This window comes from Rousettus aegyptiacus, unplaced genomic scaffold, assembly GCF_014176215.1.
Source record: "Rousettus aegyptiacus isolate mRouAeg1 unplaced genomic scaffold, mRouAeg1.p scaffold_m13_p_4, whole genome shotgun sequence".
Lineage (NCBI taxonomy): Eukaryota > Metazoa > Chordata > Mammalia > Chiroptera > Pteropodidae > Rousettus > Rousettus aegyptiacus.
Window position 1 is genome coordinate 121,460,881 of NW_023416307.1, and position 23,657 is coordinate 121,484,537.

Consider the following 23,657-nt stretch of genomic DNA (forward strand, 5'->3'; position numbering starts at 1 on the left):
AAATCACCATCCTTGGTATTACCGTCATCATCATATTAACTACCACTTACTGAGTCATCACTATAGTAGGTACTCTACTGAGCCTTTTACATGAATTAGCTATTCATGTAATTTTAACCTTCACAACAACTCTATGGAGCAGATTCTACAATTTTTTTACAGATAGTGAAATTGAAACTCAAAGAAGCTAAAAAACTTATCCAATATCACAGGCCTACAAAGACAGGATTCAAAACCAGGTCACCTCTAGTTTCAAATCCTCATGATAATCCCCCATTAAATATATATAATACACACACACAGGAATATAGGAGTTGAGTTGCAGCTGACTATTTGATATAAAATCATATTTTGTAGATTTATTTAAACATTTGTTAATGATTTTATGGTTTTTTTTTTAACCTTTTGGGGTCAATAAATATTTTTGATGCATCCAACACTTGTCAGCTCTTGAAACATTCTTAGGGTCTATAAGCTAGGTCTCTGGTTTCTAACAAGTGAAAGATGCCATTGAATAACAATAGCATTTAAAGAACATGGACAAGCTGCTCTGAAAAATTCCTATTTTGGGGGAAAGGGAATAGTATAGAGTATGCTTTTAAATTTACATAGTATAGAGTATGCTTTTAAATTAAACTTAAAATTTTTAGATTGTTGTAGATGCACATGCAGTTGTAATAAATAATAGAGAGGGATCCTGTGCACCTTTTACCCAGTTTCTCCAGAATTAACGTCTTGCAAAACTACAGTACAATTTCCCAGCCAGGATATTGAATTAGTAGAATTCACAGATTTTAGCTCTTATTTCATATATCATACTTAAAAACACACACACACACACTTAAAATCCACATACCATAAAATTAACCAATTTAAGTATACAGTTCAATGATTTTAGTATATTCACAGAATTGTACAAACATTACCACTATCTAATTCCAGAACATTTTCATCACCCCCTAAAGAAACTCCAAACCCATCAGCAGTTACTCATCTCTTCTCTCAACTCCATCTCCACTAAAACGGACCAACACTAATCTACTTTCTGTCTCTATGGATTTGCCTATTCTGGACATTTCATATAAATACAATCATAATATAACACAGCCTTTTGTGACTGGCTTCCTTAATGTTTTCAAAGTTTATATTGTAGAATGAATCAGAATTTTATTCCTTTTTAAGGCAAAGTAATATTTCATTGTATGAAATATATCACATTTTATTTATCCATTTACCAGGCGATGAACGTTTATGTTGTTTCTACTTTTTAGCCATTGTGAATAATGTTGCTATGAATATTGCTGTACATGTTTTTATGTGGACATATGTTTTCATTTCTGTGGGTATACACTCAGGAGTGGAATTGCTGAGTCATAGGGTAACTCAATATGTCAAACTCTTTTCTATAGCATGTGCACCATGTTACATTCACACCAGCAATGTAAGAGGGTTCCAATTATTCCACATCCTCATCAACACATTATCTGTCTTTTTGATTATAGCCATCCTAGTGGGTATGGAGTAGCGACTCATTGTGGTTTTGATTTGTATTGCCGTAATGGCTAATGATGTTGAGTATCTTTTCATGTGCCTATTGATCATATGTATATCTTCTTTAGATGGAGGTAGATTACCTTTAAAAGTACTAAATGTACTTAATGACAAAATGAATGTAACAATATGCTTACTACATTTTGATGTTAGAAGAAAAAATATTTGTTTTTTATCCATTTACTCATTCACTCATTAGACATATTCTGAGCACTTATGATATTTCAACTACCAGGAGGTATAGAGAGAAGAAACCAGACAGTCAATCATGAGAGGTGGCATACAGTCAGGTTCCTGGCACTTTTATAAAGATCTGTTTCTGACTTATCACCCAGATGATTCATCTACATTCTTGGCAGGGGCAGAAAGGCAATGAGACAAGGTCCCTGAACTCTAGTATCTCACTGTCTAGTGGGGAAGACAAACACATCATTGCAATCACAATACGATGTCGGTCGTCTGTCCAAAGAGTTATAGAAGCACAGAAGAGGGAACAATGAATTCTGTTGGGCATCTAGGAAGGGTGCGTAGGGGAAGTGACATTTGAATTTGGTGTTAAAGAATGTTTAGAGGTTTGACAAATGGAGAAAGTGGGTGTTCTAGGCATCAGGCACAGCGTGAGCCAAGGTGGAGGGTGCAAAGTAGGGATGGAAGGGAGTGTGAGCCAAGTTGTATAGAGCCACACTAAGGAGTTTCTGTCTACAGTGTGGATTTTCATTTTTTTAAAGCAGAACAGTGGTGTGATTGGATCTGAGGTTTAAAAGATTGCTCTGGGAGTAGCCGGGTAAATGAATCAAGAAGTTGGTAAACTCTGTAAAGTGCCAAATAGTAAATATTTTTGGCCTTGCCAAAATATGATCTTTGTCACAACTTCTCAGCTCTGCTGTTGTAATGTGAAAGCATCCATAGACAATACTTAAATATATAAGCCTGGCTGTGTCCTAATACAGCTTTATTTACAAAAACCAGGCAGAGTGGATTTCTCAGGAAGACCATGGTTTACTGACTCCTAGATTAAGCCAAGGGAAGAATAAAAGCAAGGAGACCTAACTATCCAGAAGTTTTCTCATTAGCTGTGAAAATCAAAATGGAGCAAGGAAAGTGAAACCTTGAACCAAGGCACAGGGTATCTTTAGACTTTAAGAATCAGGTCTTCGACATGGGTTGGGCTGGAAAGTAGAACTCTGCTCCCCACCGAGGGTGGGGTGTTTCCTACAAGGCAAGGCAGAAGCCCCTAGAACCACCAAAGCACACTTCTCAGTCAGGCCACCTGCAGGTCCTTGTGTCAGTAACGTGGGAGGTGTAGTGCCTAAGCCAGTGACAGTCCTGAGAAGGAACCCACAGCCACAGCAAAGAGAAGCCTCATAACGAGGCAGAAAGTCTTGGCAAAGGTCATTTGTTCTGAGACAGAAAGCCTTGATTCCAATTAATTTAAGTAAAGAAGAATTTGTTCAGGGCACTTTTAGAACCCAGAGGGGATGCACGGGTGGGCCTGGACTAGAGCCACCAACTGGAACGTTAGGAGCAGGTGCCTCTGGGCCTCTCTCTGGCTACATGGACTCCTCTCTTGGTGTCTGCTGCAGGCTTTGCACACCAGCTTCTTGCCTCGGGGTGCAGCCAGCTCATCAGTTAGTGCGGGGTGGAGACATGGAGATTTATCAGTGGCCCCATAAAAATATGCAGGCTTTCATAAAGCCGTTTAAAAGGCTCTGCCTGCTGATGAAAACCGCCAAGTTTCTTTGCTCTTGGCTAGGATTATTTCAACTCAAGGTGGTAACACTGGTTAGCCCAGACTAATCCGATACTCTGATTGGCTACTGGTGACATAATAGAAGCTCGTGAATGCGATTGGTGGGCCAGCTGCCGGCTGAGCCCAGGAGCAGGAAGGCGGGGGATGTGAACAGCGCATGCCCATAATGAGAACAGCCGAATAGGGGACGGACGAACCAAGCAACCAACCAACAAACCAACATCTTTTAAAGCTTTGGACTGTGTTTTAAATAATAAAGAGATCTTCAAGACTGAAATCCATGTACCATTCCTGAGGTGCACCTGGGTTCCTTTGTGTTGCTTCTGCCTCACCTTGTCCCAGGTGTCTCTCTCGCGCTGTCTCTCTCCCTGGAGACTCGCAGACAGGTGCTAACACGTCTGCCTCCACTCCCAGTCCCTTTCTCTCTGCCCAAACCTGCTCTCTGGAGCCCTGAGGCGGGCATCCAGCTTACCCACTCTGCAGCCCAGGCTGGGCACCAGGGCCCTTCCCTACAACAGGTGGCCGCAGTATCAGCATCTCAAGCTGTGGCCTCGTGCGTCCTTGACAAACTCTCCAGAGCAAAGCCATTGTGGGAGGAATAAACATAACAGGAAACACAAATGTGTGGGCACAGTCAAAAGGGGAGTGTTTTCTTTAACAGGAACAGTAACTAGGGGTTGGAGACAGGCTCACCTGGTGAGTCATTGCACATTCTCTCCTTTTGGCTGGCTACCAAAAGGTAAGAGAACACACACAACAACTGGTGACCTCAAGGGACAATGTGGGGCATTTTAGAAAGGCTCTGAGTTTGCAGAAGAGAATAGCACAGCACAACATGGTGGGGAAGCTGCTGGGGGTAGGGATTCTGTGCCTGGTTCTAGAAGCAAACTTGCCAGTGTGATTTGGGGCTTCCTCTTTTTGATGCTCTGTTGCCCCACTGTTGAATGAAGGGAAATAATCCAATCATATCTAGGCCTTTTCCAGCTTTTTTTTTTTTTTTTTTTCCTTCTAATGGAACACTGGTGTTTCAGGAGCCAGAAATCTTCTGATACAAATAAGGTTAATAATGGTTAATATTATTTGTATCAGAACCCTTGATTCCTGTCCTTTAGTAAACCTCCTATTATGGGCCAGGCATTGTGCTAGAGTCTTTATATTTTAGTATGTGCTGCTGAGGCGAACACCAGTCTTCATGTACATTAACACTCATCTTGAAAATAATCCTGCCAAGTAGGTATTATCTCCATCTTAAAGGGAGCAGATTCCAAAAGGGTTAGTAACTTGCCCACTTTCACATAGCTAATATTCTAGATCTAAACCCACGTCTTCTGACTCCAAAGACCTTCAAATACAATATTTTTTTCTTTTTTCTTTTTTAAAAAAACAAATATAAACAAAACCAAAAAGCTAATAACAACTAGTACTTTGTCAATTTTCAAGTTTTTTCCCCATTTTTTTCCCCCCTAACTACTCTCAAGTCCTAGCAGAACATCCAAACCTACTGGCAAATGAATAATGAAAATGTCATGGAGACACTTGGAAGCTGGAACCTGAGCAGCTCAACAGCTTGTTTTCTTCATGAACCAGTATGCTTACGGGCGTGATTTTGTTACTTTAACAGTATGCACAATTAATTAAGCAGGCATTTCTACCCCAGCCCAGATGCTAAACCCATTGATATAGCTGAGTTAAATTATGGTTCACATGATAAGAAATAGAAATGCCACTGTTTCATCATCTTCTGCAAAAGCAGCTGACTTCCAGATGCTCTGCCACCTAAAACAGGTTTGAGGAACCTTGTTCTCCCATTCTATGAATACACACTTTATATGCAGGAAAACTTCCTGGACAAAACATAGAAAGGGAGAGTTCTCTCCTCACCTTAGAAGCCTTGTCCCTGGGGGTTGTTTTCTTTTCTCTGGAATCAGAAGATGTTCTTCCCTTTATATGTGCACCTGCAAAGTTCTCTATCAAACCATTCTAACACAGGCAGGCCCTCCACCCTGCCAACAAAAGTGGTTATTGAGTTCAGTGTGACTCTTAACTAGGTGGCCAGGCTAGCACAAGATTAACTAGTTGTGCAGTGGGCAGAGGGGGAGCACTTTCCATGAAGCAAGCACACGACACATGCCCAGGGGTGGAACCTGCAATTTCCTGGCTCCCAAGACTGCCTCTGACTTAATTTCTCTGAGGTTCAGGCCATGAGCTAGAATACTTTTATAACTATCTCCAAATGACGTCTGACATTCCCCGTGGACTTTGGAGCCCAGCTCACCATCTCCCTTTCTGTTGCATTCCCTGCCTGAATGAAGATTGTCAACATCCTGTGAACAACTCATTCTTCAACTGTTTTTCAAGACAGCTTTACAATTTCATCGAGGTGACCAGGATCCGGCTATTCTGTAGTCGCATTTTTACTATAAAAATTGCTACAATTTTTAAGAATGTGTGTGCCAAGTTTTCAAATAAAGTCATGCCAGTGTGCTGGTGGAAGCAATTCAGATCTGGATGTTATGATTATTTACCAAACTATTGTAAGCTAAGTGTTACCATGTGTGTTGTCTTAGTGGACCCTAAAGGTACCCATGTGAGCTTTCATTTTCTTATTTAGAGCCAATGTAAAGAATTTTTTGTTTCATTTTTTAATTCCCCAAAGACCTCCAAATCATATCATGAAGGCTCACCTTAATATTTGGCCAAGTTGGTACTGAAAAAAGACTAGCCATTAAAAACAGGTTGTGACACTATTATTCTGGAGATGATTGGATTAGCAGCATGTTCTTTATCAAGCTTACGTGCCTCATTGACAAGATTCAATGCTCAAATTTAAGCAAAACTTACTTGACTAATTTGGTGAAGCTGTCACAGAAATGATAAGTTTCAATACATTATATAACACATAAGACAAATGAACTGTAAATTAAGAACTGGAGATGTTAAAAAAAATGCTTACAATAGCTTTTAAATTCCAACAAACACAACCTGAGCAACTCTTTCAAATAGTAGTGGCTTGTTTTTAAATTTTTCTTCTCTTTCTTCCAGTTCTTGTCGGTATTCTCTCATCCTTTCCTTTTCACTCTTTCCCGTGGCTTGTTCTCTTCCTCTGGAAGATACTGTGGGCATTGGAGGGTTGCAGTTACACGGCACATGCTTTGCACTTGCACTTCTTACTAGTGACTTGTGCTTTGGAGACAGATAAGGCCAACATTTTTCTTTTAAATTTTCTTCATCTGCTTCAATGCCCGCCAATTTTTTTTTCTTTTAGTGGATGCATGTGAGGCTACGTGAAGATCAGGTGGTTTACAGACAGTTAGGGGTTTTAGATACTTCTATTTTAAGGGGTGTTTGTTATCTCTCAGAAACGTCTCCAGTCTGGCACCTAGCCTTGTGCTCACACTTCAACTTTTCAGTCTGTTCAGGACACTTGGGCTTCCTTGCAGCAAAACTTCCGTGAGCAGGTCTACGAGGTAAAGGGGGTGAATTAAGTAAAAGCTCTTGGGCTCTCAGCTGTGTCCTATTGTTTCTGTAGAGCTCTTCTTCTTTTAACCTGTCACTGGAAATTAAACCATAAGTAGATCGAGGTATAGGTCTGGCTTTAAATCAATGGTTTCTTTTTAGACTTAAAAAAGTCTCTCAGCTGCTTTTCCCGGATTGCTTGCTTCTGTTCCTCCCTTGCAATAAACTGAAAGGGCTTTTGTGAGGCCAAAAGAGCTTCTTTGTATTTCTCCTTCATAGTCCTCCGTTCTTCATTTTGGTTGACTGTATCATGATAACAGGGGAGAAAGACAAATGCTGGAACTGAATTGGCTCAGAATTTTTTCTTACACTCTGAATCTTCTTGTTTTTTTGAGCAGTTTTTGTACCATTTCAATATCTGATTTAGATTTCATGTTCTCTTTTCTTCTGTTCTCTAATCATCATTTGAAGAGGCTCAGGTACTGTAATCTTTGGCACCCATTCTTTTGGGTTCTTCTTTGTTTTTTCAACTGCCGGGAAGTCAGCATCTTCACACTAAATATAATCTTTAACAGAAAGTTTCTCCACATATTGTTGATGAGCTCCTTAGCATATCATCCTTCTGTTTTTCTCGGGATACTCCTTTTTTAAGTTGGGCAACTCATCTTCAGAGGAAGTCATCATCAAGGAGGAAGCATGACTTAAATCAGGCTCTGAAAGTGATGTTGTTAACGAGATAGGGTGACAGGAATTCTTTTCCAATACGGACATGGAAGAGACACTAGGCGCTTCTTTCCTGATGATCACTTCATTTAATTTATTCTGGTACATTTTCTTTAACTTCGCCATAGTTTCCATGTGGGCAGCCTTCGGCTCTTCTAGTTTCTTGAAATGTTCATTAGAGTAGTAAGAACCAGAAAAGTCCATGTTCTTCACTGCTTATATGTGTTTGTCCATCCACTCCCAAAACGTTGGTGTTAAAATCGGCTGCGTAAAGAGGGTCTGGACAGGGCGCTGCCCCTTCACTTCGCTCAGTCCAGCCGGGACACTCAGCTCTCAGCCTGCATCGGGCCCAAGGGCAACTGCTTGCAGGAGATCCTGGCAAGGGCAGGGTTTGGGAATCTCCAAAAAGGAGTTTAAGTGCTACCATATGATGTCAGGAGTAATACCACTGCAGCTTTACAAATAAGAAAACAGTATTAGGATAAATGTTGTCCCCAAGATCACATAGTAATTTGCATAATGAACACTTGAACTTAAATCTACAAGGTACAGGGAGAAGAGCAGAGTACAAAATAGGAAAATTAATACCTACCTGGCAGGGTAATTGTAAGGAAAATGACACAATTTATGTAAAGTCGGGGTGGGGGTGGGGTGCAGAAGGTTCTTTAGCAGTGTTACCTCCTTTCCCTTCCAGTCTTCAAATTTAGAGCTCTTTCCATTACACCACACTGCCCCATCACTTGAATTCATCAGAGGATATTACATATGTAAATTTTATAAAAAACTACAATAATAATTTAATTTGAGCCTCATCTCAACCCTTGCAAGGTAGGTATTATCCCTATTTTCCAGAAGAAGAAACCCAGATTCTTAGAGGATATGTGATCTCCCGGGGCCACTCAGCTGATAAGCAGTAGGGCCGGGATGGTGAACTCAGGTCTGACTACCCCAGAGACCATACCTTTCCTGTTAAACTGTGCAGTCACTTTCTGAGTTGATAATTAGGTTTCTAAGAGCATAGAATAGGATTTAGAATTAGGTTTCTAATAAGCATAGAAAGGATATTTATTTCCTTTAGATAAGTTAATAATATGTAGAACCATTATTTGGGAACAGAAAGTGGGAATGCTTTACCTTTTGTCCTGTGAATAAAAGGGAAGAAGAAACTGAAAGAGTGTTAGCTACATAATCCTATGTACATATGTAATCATGTGTAAAATAATCATATAGTTTAAGGTTCACATGCCAATCTGATGGAAACAAACAGCTTAGTACATGTTTTTAAAATAAATGTATTATAAATGTATAAATGAGTTTAACATTTCTAAAATGCTCATTCTTTTATTGGGAAACACCCCCTGCATTTTTGTCTTTAATAAAAATATCTGGACAACATATGTTTGTTGTTCTAGTCAAATAAAACCATCAACAATTGTACTGGTATAAAAACAGACATATAGATTAATGGAACAGAATAGAGTCCATAAATAAACCTAAGTATATATATATAGACAATTAATTAATGACAAAGGAACCAAGAATATACAATGGAGAAAGAACAGTCTCTTCAATAAGTGGTGCTGGAAAACTGGAGAGCATCACATCACGAAAGAGGATGAAACCGGACCATTATCGCACACTGTACACAAAAATAAACTCAAAATGGATTAAAGGCTTGAATTTAAGACCTGAAACCGTAAAATGTTCACTGTAGCATTATTTACAATAGCCAAGACATGAAAATAATCTGTGTTCCTTGATAAATGGATAAAGAAGATGGTATAAACAATGGTATATTGTTCAGCCCTAAAAAAAGAATGAAATCTTGCTAACTGCGACCACATGGATAGACCTCGAGGGCATTACATGAAGTGAAATAAATCAGACAAAGGCAAATACCATACAATATCACTTTTATGTGGAATCTAAAAACAAACAAAGAAACAAAAAACCAAAGCAAAGTTCATAATTACAAAGAACAGACTAGTGGTTGCCAGTGGCAGAGATAAGGGGTAGGTGAAACGGTAAAAGTCAACAGGCACAAAGTATCAGTTATGAATAAATCATGAGATGTAATGTACTGGCAACAACAGTTAGTAATACCGTATTGCATATTTGTAGTTGTTAATGTTTGGATAACATAGTCTGCAACTATGTAGACTAGTAACCAATGTTAACCAGACTTATGTGGTAACCATTTTGCAATATTTACAAATAGTGAATCATGTTACATACCTGAAATTAATATGTTGTATGTCAATTATGTACCTCAATTAAAAAAAAATTTGTGCTACCTCTACTCCTAATTAAAAGTGAAAATATTACCTCATACCCATGACTGAATTGAAAATGGGTCACCACTTCCCAGTGAAGTCATAGTTATCTGTTTCAATTAGCTTCATAACTCTACGATTTGAACAAATTATTTGCCGCATCTGGTCCTCCCAAAAAGGAAACCTTAAAATTATTTTTGAGTTAAGAAAGATGCATAATAAAGTTATGTTAAACAACTACAGTATATTTACGAAAGAAAAATTTAAATATAATCTCCTGTGCTAGGGATCAAATGGGATTCAAATAAATATTTAAATCACAATGTTAATGCATTTGATTAAAATTTTCAGTCAAGGACTTTGAAGTACAATATAGACTGGAATTCTACTCATTTGGTTTCAATCAGTTTTTCAATATAATAAATATGTAATTAGCCAAGGAACAGGGTCAAAACCTCAAATCCCATAGGGCCAGGAAGGTAAAGTAAACCAGATTTTGGAGAGAGTTTCCTCACTTATAAAATGAGGATAATAAAAATATACATATCACTATTATGAACATTAAATTAGATAATGGCTGTTTACAGATATTAAGACTCTGCAAATAGTACCCATTGTTATTCACCAACCGCTTTTTTTGGATGACATCACAATGTCCTAATAAGCTACCCTTTCCTTACACACCAACCACCCACCCACAATCTTTCTTCTTTCACATTTGTGATGAAGCTAAGAATCTGATGAAATAGCATAGCAGCATCTAAAAGAAGGAAGTAAAACAAAATTGGGATGTTCTTGCTTCATTGTTTTCCTCCAAAGACTTTTAGGAGAGCTTACTATGGGCAAAGCATGGTTGACTAGAAGAAATATAGTTCTTACCAGTCATCAAATGAAGAGAGAACTTTCTTCCCACTTCAGGAAGAAAACAGTGTAAACACAGTTTGAAAAGGTCCATGACAGCACTGCCCAGTAGAATCTAAATTGTTTAGTAGTAGTACATTTAAAAAAAAGCAGGAATAGATGAAATTGGTATTAATATTAACATTAATAATAATATAGTCAATGGATCCAAAATATTTTAATTACAATCAATATTAAAAATTATTGAACTTTCTACATTCTTTTTTCATACTAAGTCTTCAAAATGTGGTGTGTATTCTATACTTAGATGACACCTAAATTTGGACCAGTCATATTTCAAGGGCTCTATGGCTACACGTCATGGCCACCCTATTGCAGCACAGGTCTATGAGACCTTTGGAGAGAATCGCTAAAGAAAAGTTAACATATAAGTGTTTAATATCTGAAGGTTTGTCCTGTATTACAAGGGCTCTGAAGGTTTATAGCTGAGAAGGTCTGGAAGTCCCTTGTGATGCTCACACCAGCCAGATTCCCTCCAGAAATGGAGCGAATATTCCTCCAGCTGCCAGGCCTGTAACTGGCGTGGGGATGGGCAAGTAACTCAAATAGGGCCTTGAAACCAGACAGTGGCTTGCTGGGGGCTGCTGAAAAGTTTTCTTGCTTTTTAAAGAGGGCTTCTGAAAGGAGCCGTTTCCCTGAATGTGCATGGGAAAGCACATAGCCCCTGAAGTTGTTGCCAGCGGTCTCAGAATTAAGAGGGAAGCCAGCCTAAGGCACACTGTGGGGTTCAAATTCCAACATGGCAAATGGCAGGGAGAGGAGAGGTGGAAAAAGAGGGTCCTGGATGATTCTATTAATCTGCTGAATCAAACCAATTCTGAATTAAGCCCATCGCACCTCTAACTTATCAGTTCTTTGAACTGAATGAGTCTTGTTAATCAAGGCACTTTGCAGTGGGTTTCCTGTTATCCAAACATTCCTGTTACAATAGGGAAGGCTCTGCAAGGCGTCTGTGGCAGGCTCCTCATCCCAGTCACTGCCAAAGACCAAAATAAAAAACTTAGGTCCAGGAAAATGTTGATGCAACACTTGTGATCTCTTAGTGGAAAAAAGACAACTGAACAAGGATGGAGCCTAGGCAGAGAGAGAGAACACTTTCCCCGCCTGTAACCCCCGGAACTGGAACTGCATGTCCACAAGCATACACTCAACTTTTCAGGTCTCTTGACTCTCACATACTGGAAAATGCAGAACACAGCTAAAGCGCTTATGAAAGTGGATTGTTCTCTCTTGCTAAATCCTCAAAGGAATTTGGGTCCCCCCACCACTTAAATGTCTAATACATACATATAAAAACAAGTCAAGTGTAGTAGTAAATTCTTACTTAAGATTGCCAAAAGGTTGGAAAGTGCAACTTTAAGCAAAACATATAATGAAACCAATTTTACCTTCGCCTAATTGATATAAACAGGATTTAAGTCCCTACAGTAAATATATCTCTGATCATAAAATCATCACCAATCTTCTAAAGACTGAAAATACTTTCAATATTAAACACTGAAATAATTGTGAGCTATACATACATTTAAGAAAGATTAATAAAATCAAATAAGATCATTACTTTCCAACCCATTCATTCCAGTTCAGGGTCCTGAGTGGCCAGAGCTTATTCTGGAAGCTCTGGGTGCAAGGCAGGACTCAACCCTGGGCAGGATGCCCTTCCATTACAGGGCACACTCACTCACCTACCCACACTCAGACTGGGACAAGTTAGACACAACGACTCACTTCATGTGCACAGCTTTGGGATGTGGGAGGAAACTGGAGTCCCCAGAGAAAACCTGTGCAGAAATGGGGAGAACGCGCAAACTCCACACAGACAGTGGCTCCACCTGGAAATCAATTTTTTTCTTTCTCATCAACATTATAATCAAATGACATTGAAAGAAGTAATGTTATTGGATGATCTGCTGAATTTTACAAACCAAGGCATCTTCAAATTCAAACAATGGGTCAAAATAACAAACACTGTTTTGTCAAAAAGAAACTTTATTCATCTATGCATAACATATATAAAAGCAAGCAAAATCAGGATGTTTTCCTCAGCCATCCTTTCCACATTTTATGCAGTTTTAGCGAACTGTAAATCAATGATTTCTTCATGCCTAAAATAGAAAAGAAGACACAGTTGAGAAAATTAAGGCTTACTGGGTGGATACTCAGCTAGAGTTCATGATATGTGGACCAGAGACTTGTCTTCGTAGTGAAGCAGTGGGCTGACTGAAGGGTTTAGGAGACCCTGGGAGCTGAACGTCATTCAAAGTCACTATGATCAATATAAGGAGAAAAGATTCTGATTTAGGCATCTATTGAAACAATGATATTGATGTGAAACGTACCTGAGTTTTGGGGATAAGTGAAATCTTTTAAGGCACAAGCATATTGACAGCCTTTAAATTTAGCGGCTCTTTTTAAAAGGAGGAAAAAGGAAGAACAAAGAAGAAAATCTGTATGTAAGTGGGCATCCTTGGCCCCTTTACCTCCCAATGCCTGCATCCCAACCATCCCCAGCTCAGTGCTTTTGTGTCACTGTGTATGTGGCTGATCCGCCCAGAATGAGTACTGTTTCCATCACTTTCTGTTAGGTAGATATTGAAGCCCCTTTCAGATTTCTTCTCTAGAAGTGCCTTCCTTGACTCCCCAGGCCAATTCAGACACTTCTCCTAGTCCCAGAGAACCTGAGCTGACACACAGCAAAGAACGCTCTACTGTACAGTGCTTGTCAGTTTACTCACCTCACCCTCTGCCTAGACTCATAATTCCTGGGACAGGGATCTTGTCCTTTTCATCCCTGTATCCCCATGTCCCAGCATAGTACACAGCACAGAGCAGGTGCTCAGCAAATGCCTTTGAAATGACGAAAAAGATATCTGCACCTCATTCAGATATCTGACCTTCCAGTACCCTCTATCTACTTATTCACAAGTACCTGATGAAATAATCAGAGAAGAAGCTCTCTGGGGTCTTTTGAGAAATAAATAAACGTGATAGAATCAATGGGATGTTATTTGTCTGTCAGATCTAATAAGGTCCTCTTTGCAGACAGTATTATGGGCTTGACTTCTTTGTATTAAGGATGAGATCATCTAGTCTGTGTTTTGGGGTGTGGCTCAAAGATCCCAACAGTCTTTTTCACCATGAGATACAAACTGTGGTCTGTGCTGAGTCTGAAACGCGCCCCTGGCAGTGCACTTTGTAAGCACTGCTGATGAGATAACAGGATTAGTTCCGGAGACTCCCTAACACTAGGGTTTAAGCGATCTCTTGAAAGTACCTGGCCATGTTACCTTAAGCTGCCTAGTCCACTTAGGACCTTTAAAGAGGCTACTGTAGGCAGTGGCAGGTTAACAGGCAAAAGGTATCAGTAAAATCATTAGCAAGTACTTCTAGAAACTCTGGCCTGGCTTGTCTGCTGACTGCTTGCAAACTGACATAGCCTAGTCAAGAGGCTCAGAGCTCCTTTCCCTGCCTCCACCCCTTTTAATTTTCTCCCTGGAGCAACCACTCTGGTAAACCTCACCCACTTGAGCATTGAGACTGGAAACTTATTACATAAGGTGCTTTTTAAAATTCCAGCCAGAACCAATCAAGACACTAAGCAGAATACAGGTAGTTGCAAATGGTAAGGTTCAACACACCAACCCCAGGTCACAGCGTCCCAGCTAGAGGAAGTTGCATCAACCATGCTAAGTCCCAGTTCGACTTCAAAAACTTACTCATAGACTCCTTGGAGCTTAACATTTAAGGTAAATACATGAAGTACATGAGCAGCACCATACAGCCAGTTTTTGCTGTTAGGAAATAGAAACCTCCCTTAATTGAAAACAGTCTCTCTCTTCCATGGCTCTGTTAGAGAGAGATTCTCAGACCGCAGCAGAGAATCATTACAAAGAGCACTGGAAGAAGAGTCAAGAAACCTGGATTCTAGTCCCAGCTGGGCTACAAACTTACAGTGTGACTCCACCCTCTCTGGGCCTCGATTTCCTCACTGGCACAATGACTAGATTGGACTAGGTTAGGGGTTCTTGAACAAGGGGCCCATGAACAGGCTTCAATGTCAGTCTGTGAACACCCTGGAACTGTAGCAGTTTGTTGTGTAGATATACAAGCGCACTCCTGTGCAGAAGGTCCAGAGTTTTAGCCAGCTTTTCACAGGGAACCAGGATTTGCAAAAAGTTAAGAACCAGCAGATCACAATAAAGTGTTCTTTCTGCCTTAATATTCTAATTGCAACAAAGGTGGACTTAAACGTCATGAATCTGGAGTAGGCCAAATCTCCTAAACAGGACACAAAAAGCTGCTAACTATAAAGAACAAAATGGATAAGCTGTCTTTTCACCAAAAGACATCATTAAGAGAATGAAACAACAAACCCCAGAATGGAAGATTTTTGTATTACATATATCCCACAAAGGAGCCACATCTAGACTATACAGAGAATTCAGCAAGAAAAGGCAGACAACTCAACAGAAAAAAGAGCAAAAGACTAGAATAGGCACTTCACAAAAGAGGAGATCCAAATAAGCATATGAACAAATGCCCAATTTAATTAGTCATTAGGAAAATATAAATTATAACTCCAGTATGATACCACTACTCACTTACCAGTGTACCTAAAAGGAAAAAGACCCATATCGAGTTTTGGCCAAGAATCTGCTAAGTGAGAGCGCAATTCCGACAACTGTTTGGTAGTACCTACCTCAGTTAAACATTCACTCACTTTAGACCAAATAATTCTACCCCCAAGTTTATACCTAACAAAACTGCAGAAATACACTCACCAAAAGACAGGTATAAAAACATGCACGGCAGTACTACTTGTAATAACTCCAAACTGGAAACAACTCAAGAAATCATCAGAAGTAGAGTGGATAAATTGTGTACATTCATACAAATGGCCTGGATGCAATGAGAATAAATGAACCAGTACTATTCCCAACACCATAAGGAATCTCATTGATGTTATGGAGAGAAAGACACAAGAGAGTGCATATTTATATAAAATTCAAAAACAGAAACACGGCATTAGAAGTAAGGACAGCAGTTAGTTACTCTTGGAGGAGTAGTGGCTGTCACTGGGCACAGGGTGGGTTCTGGGGGACTAGTACTGTTTTATTTCTCATCTGAGTACTAGGCTCATGAATGTGTTCACTTTATGAAAATTCACCAAATGTATGATTTGTGTACTTTCCTGTATATCCGGAGATTTCCCATTCTACAGAAGGTCTAGAATCTTTAATTTATTCAGTTCCTGAAATACACTGAATGAGTATTTCTTGAGCACCCATATATATAAAACACTAAGTGAGTTGTTGGGGATACTGGTATGAACAACAGTTACGGTCTCTACCTTCATACAGCTTACACTCCATAGAATTCTACTTGGCCTATATAAAAGCTTACTTTCAGTTTCTTCTTCCTTTCTAAAAAAAGGATGGTGATTTGGGAAGTTTGTATTTAGAATGTGGCTTGAGGAAAGACAGCCTGATAGAGAAAACTGTCTTTTTTCCTTCCCCAATGGATAAAGATGCAACACCTCTTCAGATACACCTTCTTTAGACAGATCCTTATTTACCTACGGATGAAATGTTTTTAAACCATTTTTTACCTTATTTACCATTATGAATTCAGGATTTTGTTTTCGAAACATACAGAAATCTACTTCAATGTACAACTCCTAAGGTTTTTCTTCTGTTGCCTTCCTGCTTGCTTCACATGACCTACAGCAAAGTATGTAAGACTATAAATTCCCTGTGTGACCTTAAACTGATGGGTCCAATGGCAGACAAAATTCTCCAAGAAATAATGTGAGTCAGAGATGATTAAGTTGTGAGAGGTCTCTACCTTCCCATAATTCTATATTTTGGAACTTTAGGAGGGAAAAATCAGTAAGCTCTCAACATTTTTCCAATTAATATCCAAACACAGTTAGATATATCTACAAAGAAAACCTCTTCAGAGGCAGAAGTACAACTCATTTAAAAATGTTTTAGTTACAAGAAATCAGAACCGGAGGTCAATGAATGATCCATTCTATTGTGTTCCAGGAAAGGGCTGGTAAGAATCAACTAAGGCATGCCAGAATCTTTTTAGTAACAAGACTGAACCTGCCTTGTTAATTCAGTTGAATCTTTTGAAGCTAGAGAAGTAAACAGGTACCTGTCCCCAGAGTTAATTGTGATTGACCAGAAAATCAGGTGAGGAAAAATAAAGCCAGATTTCAAAAATTAAACTCTAACCTTCCTCACATCCTGGAATAGCACCATCTATTGCTTCCTAAGCCAGAAACCTGAGAGTTATCTGTTACTCATTTTTCTCCTTTATCTCCCATATCCCTCCAGCCACTAAGACCTGGTAATCTGCTTTCCAAATATTTCTTGCATCTTTTCTCTCTGCTTCTACTGTAATGACCTGAATCTGGGCTTCCAAAATTCCTCACCTGGCTGCAACCATATCTAACCAGTTTCCCAAGCAGTAGCTTTATCTTCCTTCAATCTGTTCTCTATTCTCTAGCTACAGTGGTCTTTCTATAGTTCTTCAGTGGCTTCCCTCTATTCTCAGAGAATAAACTCTGAATTCCTTTCCATGGCTTTTAATGCCTTCCCTTATCTGGCTCTGGCTTACTTCTCAGTCTAATCACTAAATTCCCCCACTTCTCTCCTAGTTCCCACACCAGAATACTCAAACAGTTCTATTTCTCTCCAATCAGATTAGAAACATAAAAGACTGCTGCTGCTCAGAATATGAGTTTGCTTTAGCTGGTCTTCTGTTACCGGTTTGAGATGTGATGCCATCTGCCGCTACTGTGAAAGGAGGAGCAGGCACGTGTTAGGAGGCCGAACAATCTCAGGCTACTCCTAAGCTGGCTGGCTCCAGCTGCTGATCCACTACCCCGATGATAACTCTGAAATTCTACCAAGATCACAGTCTAAGAGAGGGCAACATTATTTTTTAAATGATCAAATCTCAAGGTAAAGGGAAAAAAAGGGTTTGGTTTTGGAAGCATTTCTGTCCTTACTTCTCTGGGTGTATCTGATGGTCAGGGAATTTCAAGGGAACTTATAAAGACAGAATGTGAAAAGACTGCATAAGAATATGCTGCTGTGTTATCGAACATGGCTTATGAGAAAGGGCAATCCTCTGAGCTGGTTATAGATGCCTGGCTTCCAGCTTTTCTAGGAATAGAGTGAGATTTAGACTAGACTCACCTAAGTTTGGGTAACATACTGGAGACTCTCAGAACACCCTGTAAACTGGATATTAGTGGCCCTGCCATTTTAAGGCAGAGGGCTAACTAATATACCAAGGTTACAGAGCCAAAAAATGAGTAACTGCAACTTCAAGGCAATGTCTTCTGACCCCAAGCTTAGCTCCTGGCTAGCTACTTGTCTGAACTAAATTGTATTTGAATATAAAAGGTATTTGCTGGATAAGAGGAAGATTGAAACGTTTTTACCCCCATTATGAGTAGGAGGCTGCAAAGAAGTGGAGTGATAATGGCTACAAAGGAATAAAACTTCATCTACGGCCATGCTACCCTGAACAAGCCCGATCCTGTCTGATCTCGGAAGCTAAGCAGGGTCGGGCCTGGTTAGTATTTGGATGGGAGACCACTTAGGAAGAGCAGGTGCTGTAGGTGTAAAAAATAAAAAAATAAAGGATTGTAAGCTGACAAGGTCCTTGCAACCTATGAGGTCAATCAAGTGTTACCTCGCCTAAAAAGTAAAAAATAATAAAAAAATAAATAAAAATTCAACCAAACACACAGGTTTTCTCACCCTGCAGATGTACGTTGTTGACTTGAAAAGTGAACAGATGCAGAACTATGAAGATCTTGAAAAGATGAACCCAGCAAAAGTAAGGTGAAGCAACATCTAAATCTGCAATAAGAGGACTTCTAAAGAGCAAAGTGTGGAAGGATGGAGGTTCTGAAGCTTGCTGTGTAGTTAAGAGGAAAGAGAAACAAGCAAACCAGCCACTCAGTTCCTTTCGTTGCTAGTTTACTTCATCCAGGTAGAGGTTAAGGGATTGGCTAAAGGACTAATACGATTTGAATACTACAGTGCAAAAGAGCCATGTCCTAAAGGGAGGTCAGGAAACTTAGAAAATGATATCAAAAGAAGAAAGACTAGGCACAGTGTTAGATGCTTTTATATATTCAAGATACAATAATCTTCACAACCTGGAGAGGCAGGAATAATTACAGCTGTGAAATTAAAACTCAGAAAAATTATGTAACTTGCCTAAGTCATAGCAGTTAAGTTGGAATTTGAAACCTAGTCTCTGGGGTTCACAAACCCTTGCCCGTAGCCTGTGCTCACTTCATCATAGCCCACAGCCACCATAAACCTGAGAAGCCAGAATGTGAAGGGATGCTCATCACTTTCCACAATTTCTTCAACCTCAGTGCAGGTTACAGACTTTCTGTTACTCTGGACTTCTCAAGCCAAAAAGGCATGTTTTAGAAGGGAAAGGGAAGCAAACAGTAAGCCATTAGAGGACCCTACAATGGGCACTCCACAGCCACACAGAAATCTGGGCTGTGTGTTCTGTGAGGTGTTCCCCACTGCCCTCTGGTGGCAACTGGGAAGGACGTGTGGAAAGAGGACCAAAGATTCATTCAGGTTGAAGTGTCAAGAGATGATGCTGGATTTTAAAAAACCTTTTATTAGAGAAAAATTAAAACTTATAAAAGAATAATACAATATGTCTCCATGTATCTTCATCCAGCTTCGACAATGTATTAACTCATGATCGATCTTGTGTCATTTACTCCTTACTTCCCTCCATGTTTTATTTTGAAGCAAATCTCAGACATTTCATCTGTAAATATTTTAGTATGTATTTCTAGAAGAAAAGGAACTTTTCAAAAACCCTGTCACACTACCATTCTCACAACTAAAAAAAAATCACCAATAAATGTAGTAATTTCTTATAGCACAGGAAACCAAAAAAAAACAAGAAAACAAAAAAACAAAAAACAAAAAAACCACAAGTAAAAAATTCAAGCATTCAGCCACACCCAAGGAGTATTATAGCAAGGGAGCTGCAATCATGCAAAACACATATTAATAGCCTGAACCACCCAAGCAAACAAAAGCACCTCATCTTCAGCCTTGCCAGGATAAATCAGCAGGAACACAGATTAAATAAATATCTTAGCTGGAAATGCAAAGCTATATACTCCTGAGTGGTAGGAAAATCTTCAGTTGAGAAGGTATGGCACAAGTACTACCAAATCTTTCTTGAATCTTTGGCTGAATCTTTCCAAAGATTCAGGAGAGCCACACAGTGTCCTTGAGGCCAAGTTCTCTGCTGTGTATCCAGGACGCTGGGTGAAACATTAAGGGGTGTGACCAAGACGGCTCCTTGGCTATCTCAACCCAGGGATCAGAATCAGGATACAAGACCACTCCCTTCTTTGCGTTAGCTCTGAGCCAATTATGCCTGTCTCCCTTTCTAGATTATGAACTTCTTGAAGGCGGGATGGTGTCTTGTGTTCACTTTCTAACCTGCATGGCTAGCACATGAGAGACGCTCAGTACATGGTTACGTAAGAAAGACTGAACTAGAAAAGGCCATCGGTTGACAGTTCCAAGTGTTGGAAAGAATGGGGAGAAACAAGAACTTCGTTTACTACCAGTGGGGCTATAAATTGATATAACCATCTGGGAGGGCAATGTGGCAAATATCCAAAGATATGTTCAAAGGCTTAAGTCCATAAAACAAGAACGGGATGTTTTAAAATTTATATATACATACATATACACACATATTTCAGAGAACGAAAAAAAGAAAACAAAAAGAACTGCTAGAAATTGAAAATGTAATAGCAGAAATTTAACTCAATAGAAGGGCTAGAAACTAAAGTTAAGAGAGCAAATCAAAAGGACAAAGAGATCAAAAATAGGAGAGAAAGAATGAAAACCAAAAGACTAGCCTAGGAAGTCCAATATTTGAACAAAAGGAGTTCCAGAAAGAAGAGAGAAAACAGATAGAAAGAAAGTAAAGAAAAAAGATTCTGAGTTTCCCAACTGAAAGAGCAATGAATACACAGTATAACAGATAAAAACAGACTCACATCGAAGCACATCACTGAGAAATTTCAGAACCCAGGGAGAGAATAAAGATCTAACATGCTTCTAGAAAGGATGTACACAAAGGATTAAGAATCAGAATGGCTTTGGATTTCGACAGCAATCCTGGAAGTTGGAAGAGAACTGGAGCAATGACCTCAAAATTATAAAGAAAAACTATTTCCATTCTATCTGTAGCCTAAGTCTCAATTAAGTGTGAAAGTAGAATAAAGATATGTTTAGACACACATAGTCTCCAAATTTGTCTTCCATGCACCCGTTCTTAGAATTTACTGCATGGTGTGCTGCACCATAACGAGAGTGTGTGCCATAAAGGCAAAGAATGTGATATGCAGAAAAGGAGATACACAGATGAGACAGGTAAAGACAAACCCCTTGGAAAAGGAAGTTGTGCAGAAAAGGAAAAGTATATTAGGTGGCTGACCCATGAATCTTATTAACATGGTCATACCATGTAAACTGTGAAGACTGACTTTACCAAAACTACAATATAACTAATATTAGGAGGACAGAGGGGTGTGAGAGGGTTGAGGGTGTGTCATAAGAGTGCATGGAAATATGATGGCTAGGTGGAGGGCCAGGGGAGGGAGGGAATAGTTAGGGGGATCGTTTTATGAACTATATAGATGTCTAACCAATGTATTATATACTTGAAACTAGAAGCTTCATTAAGTATACAGATTTTCTAAAGTTCTTAAGTAAATTTAAAAAAAAAAAGAGTGCATGGAAGAGTTAAATTCTATTCTACTACAGTGAGAAGGCAATAGATAATGCCTAAACTTGAAAAGCAAAGAAGCAGTAATATAAACATTATTTAGAGAACTAGCAGTGAAAACAAAAATAACCCACTAAGAGTTGAAAGTCATTTCTGGAGAGGGAAAATGGGGGAGAAGGGAAAGAAAGGTACTGCTGTTTCTGCAACAATATGCAACAATAACTTTCATAAGTAAAAAACATGAGAGAAAAACCTACACGTAAGGAGTTAATCAGAAAACTTAGAAAGGCAGTAAAGCCTTCCAACAGTACCTCACATAGTTTGACTTTTTTTAGATGACCAGATTACAGTGCTGTCTGCCTGTCTGTACGTTATTGCAATGTCTCAGTTTATGAACAGCAAAATTCAGCATTTCACAAGTACTTGCAGGATACAAACAAAGCTTTACGTTTTAACCAGGGATGCTGAGGTCACTCAGTCCAGAAGCTTCATTAAGTATACAGATTTTCTAAAATTCTTACCAGCAGTGAAAACGCCTTTGGTGCTCTGTCTCATACTAGAAGGTCTCACGATTGCTGAAAGCCCTGTGAGGAAAAACCAACAAGGATGCCAAATAAGCCAGATGTTAGTCATCTCAACACTTTTAAAACCTGGAACTAAATATTCTTTCTAGTTATCCAAATAAAATCAGCGAATCTATCTCTGTCCTAGGATCACAGAGTGACAGTGGAAAGGGTACCAAAATTGAGGGCCCGAAGACGAGAGCTGCCAGCCGTGTCACCAATGAGCTGTGTGAGCACAGGCGAACGACTGACCTCAACCTGGGCCTGGGCCTCCTCATCTTAAAGTGGGCTGGGTTAGTGACCCTCAAAGACCATTTTATGACTTTAAATCTGCTTAAGGCTGTTGTTTGTTATCAATTCCAAGATGTAAAAAGATAAAACAAAACAAATGTTTCTGCCCAGAGGAAAAACTTTCATTATGAAAACACATACAGAGGACTCTTCAGTGAGAAGCAACAGCACAGTCCCCCATGCTCTCAGAAAGGCAACAGAGATCACACTGTGACCGGAATTATATTAAAATGAAAAACGACAAATGATATGCCTCCATATTTACCTTCAGAATAGGTAGCTGGTGACCTAAACATATACTCTGACAACCTGGGGCAGGTCCCTGAAGGAAGGACTGTGCATGGAGCCCACTTACTGTAGCTAATTGTTCAATATTGTCACTATGAACTGCACCTAGCACATTGGTTTGCACCTTGGAGGAGCTCAGTAAATACGCACCCAATGAAATAGGAGAGCACACTCTTCTGAGGGAAGAAGTCATTTTCAATTTCCTAAATATCTCTTTACTGACTGACCTCATAAATTACCTTTAACACCTCAAAGGGAAGTGGGTCTCTGAAGATAAGGTTCAGAGTTTTGGGAAAACATTTGGGAGGTCCTGGGGATGATGTGTGGAACATGGGCCATGTCGGGCGTAAACTGCTGAACACACAATATAACATTGAATGGGAGTTGGCTGATGAAAGCTGTGTTCTTAATGGTATCTGATGAAAGCTGTGTTCTTGATGCTATAAAAGCATTAAAAATGTCACCAGTCTCCTTTCTTCTTAGACCACCATGAAGAAAACAGACATGTCTTTGAAATAACTTCTAGAAGTTATGTGCTTGGGACCAAAAGAAACATTGCTTTTCCCCTTTGACAGTGATTTAGGACCCATGAATCTGAAAATGGAAGTACTTTAACCACCCCTACTTCAAACAAATGAAAATTTAGATTTGGAAAAAATCCAGATTTTTACTGCTTTCTTCTTCCTAGAAGCAATCTATCTCTTGATCTTACTAGGTAAGAAAGAATAACGAATACATCTCAGTCACAAACAAAGTTTGCTTTTACCCACAGCCAGCACTTCCTCAACGTCAAATTCATAAACATACCTAGTCGCACTACCTCTCCACAGTCAGGATCATGAGCAACTTGTAATAAAGTTTCTTCTACATCTCTGTTTTTTCCAGGAGGGTCCATAATTTGATTTATTTGTTGCTGTAAGGTTTTGGGCAATGTCATCAGCTGAGTGAATTGTCCTTCAGGGCTTTTATCTATCTAAAAAAAACCAAAAAAACAAAAAAAAAACCCAGATGATGTCTATGGAAAGTACT

At 39.4% G+C, this 23,657-nt stretch overlaps 1 protein-coding gene and 2 pseudogenes across 4 annotated transcripts in view; 1 reads left to right on the forward strand and 2 right to left on the reverse strand.

Annotated features, from left to right (window-relative positions):
• Positions 1-6,265: 6,265 nt before the first annotated feature.
• Positions 6,266-8,962, reverse strand: LOC107500303 (annotated as a pseudogene).
• A 3,683-nt stretch (positions 8,963-12,645) lies between these two features.
• The window catches only part of TAMM41 (TAM41 mitochondrial translocator assembly and maintenance homolog), a 45,229-nt gene continuing 34,217 nt past the window's right edge, over positions 12,646-23,657 (reverse strand). For 3 of the 4 annotated variants that reach the window (XM_016125410.2, XM_016125411.2, XM_016125412.2), the window contains 3 exons: positions 23,436-23,601; positions 22,008-22,070; positions 12,646-12,779 (listed from right to left, as the gene is read on the reverse strand). In XM_016125410.2, coding sequence (XP_015980896.1) covers positions 12,703-12,779; positions 22,008-22,070; positions 23,436-23,601 — 306 coding nt within the window. In that variant the 3' untranslated portion in view covers positions 12,646-12,702. The remainder of the gene's footprint in view (positions 12,780-22,007; positions 22,071-23,435; positions 23,602-23,657) is intronic. The other variant, XM_036219316.1, reaches the window with a different exon arrangement.
• LOC118602248 lies at positions 18,195-18,313 on the forward strand (annotated as a pseudogene).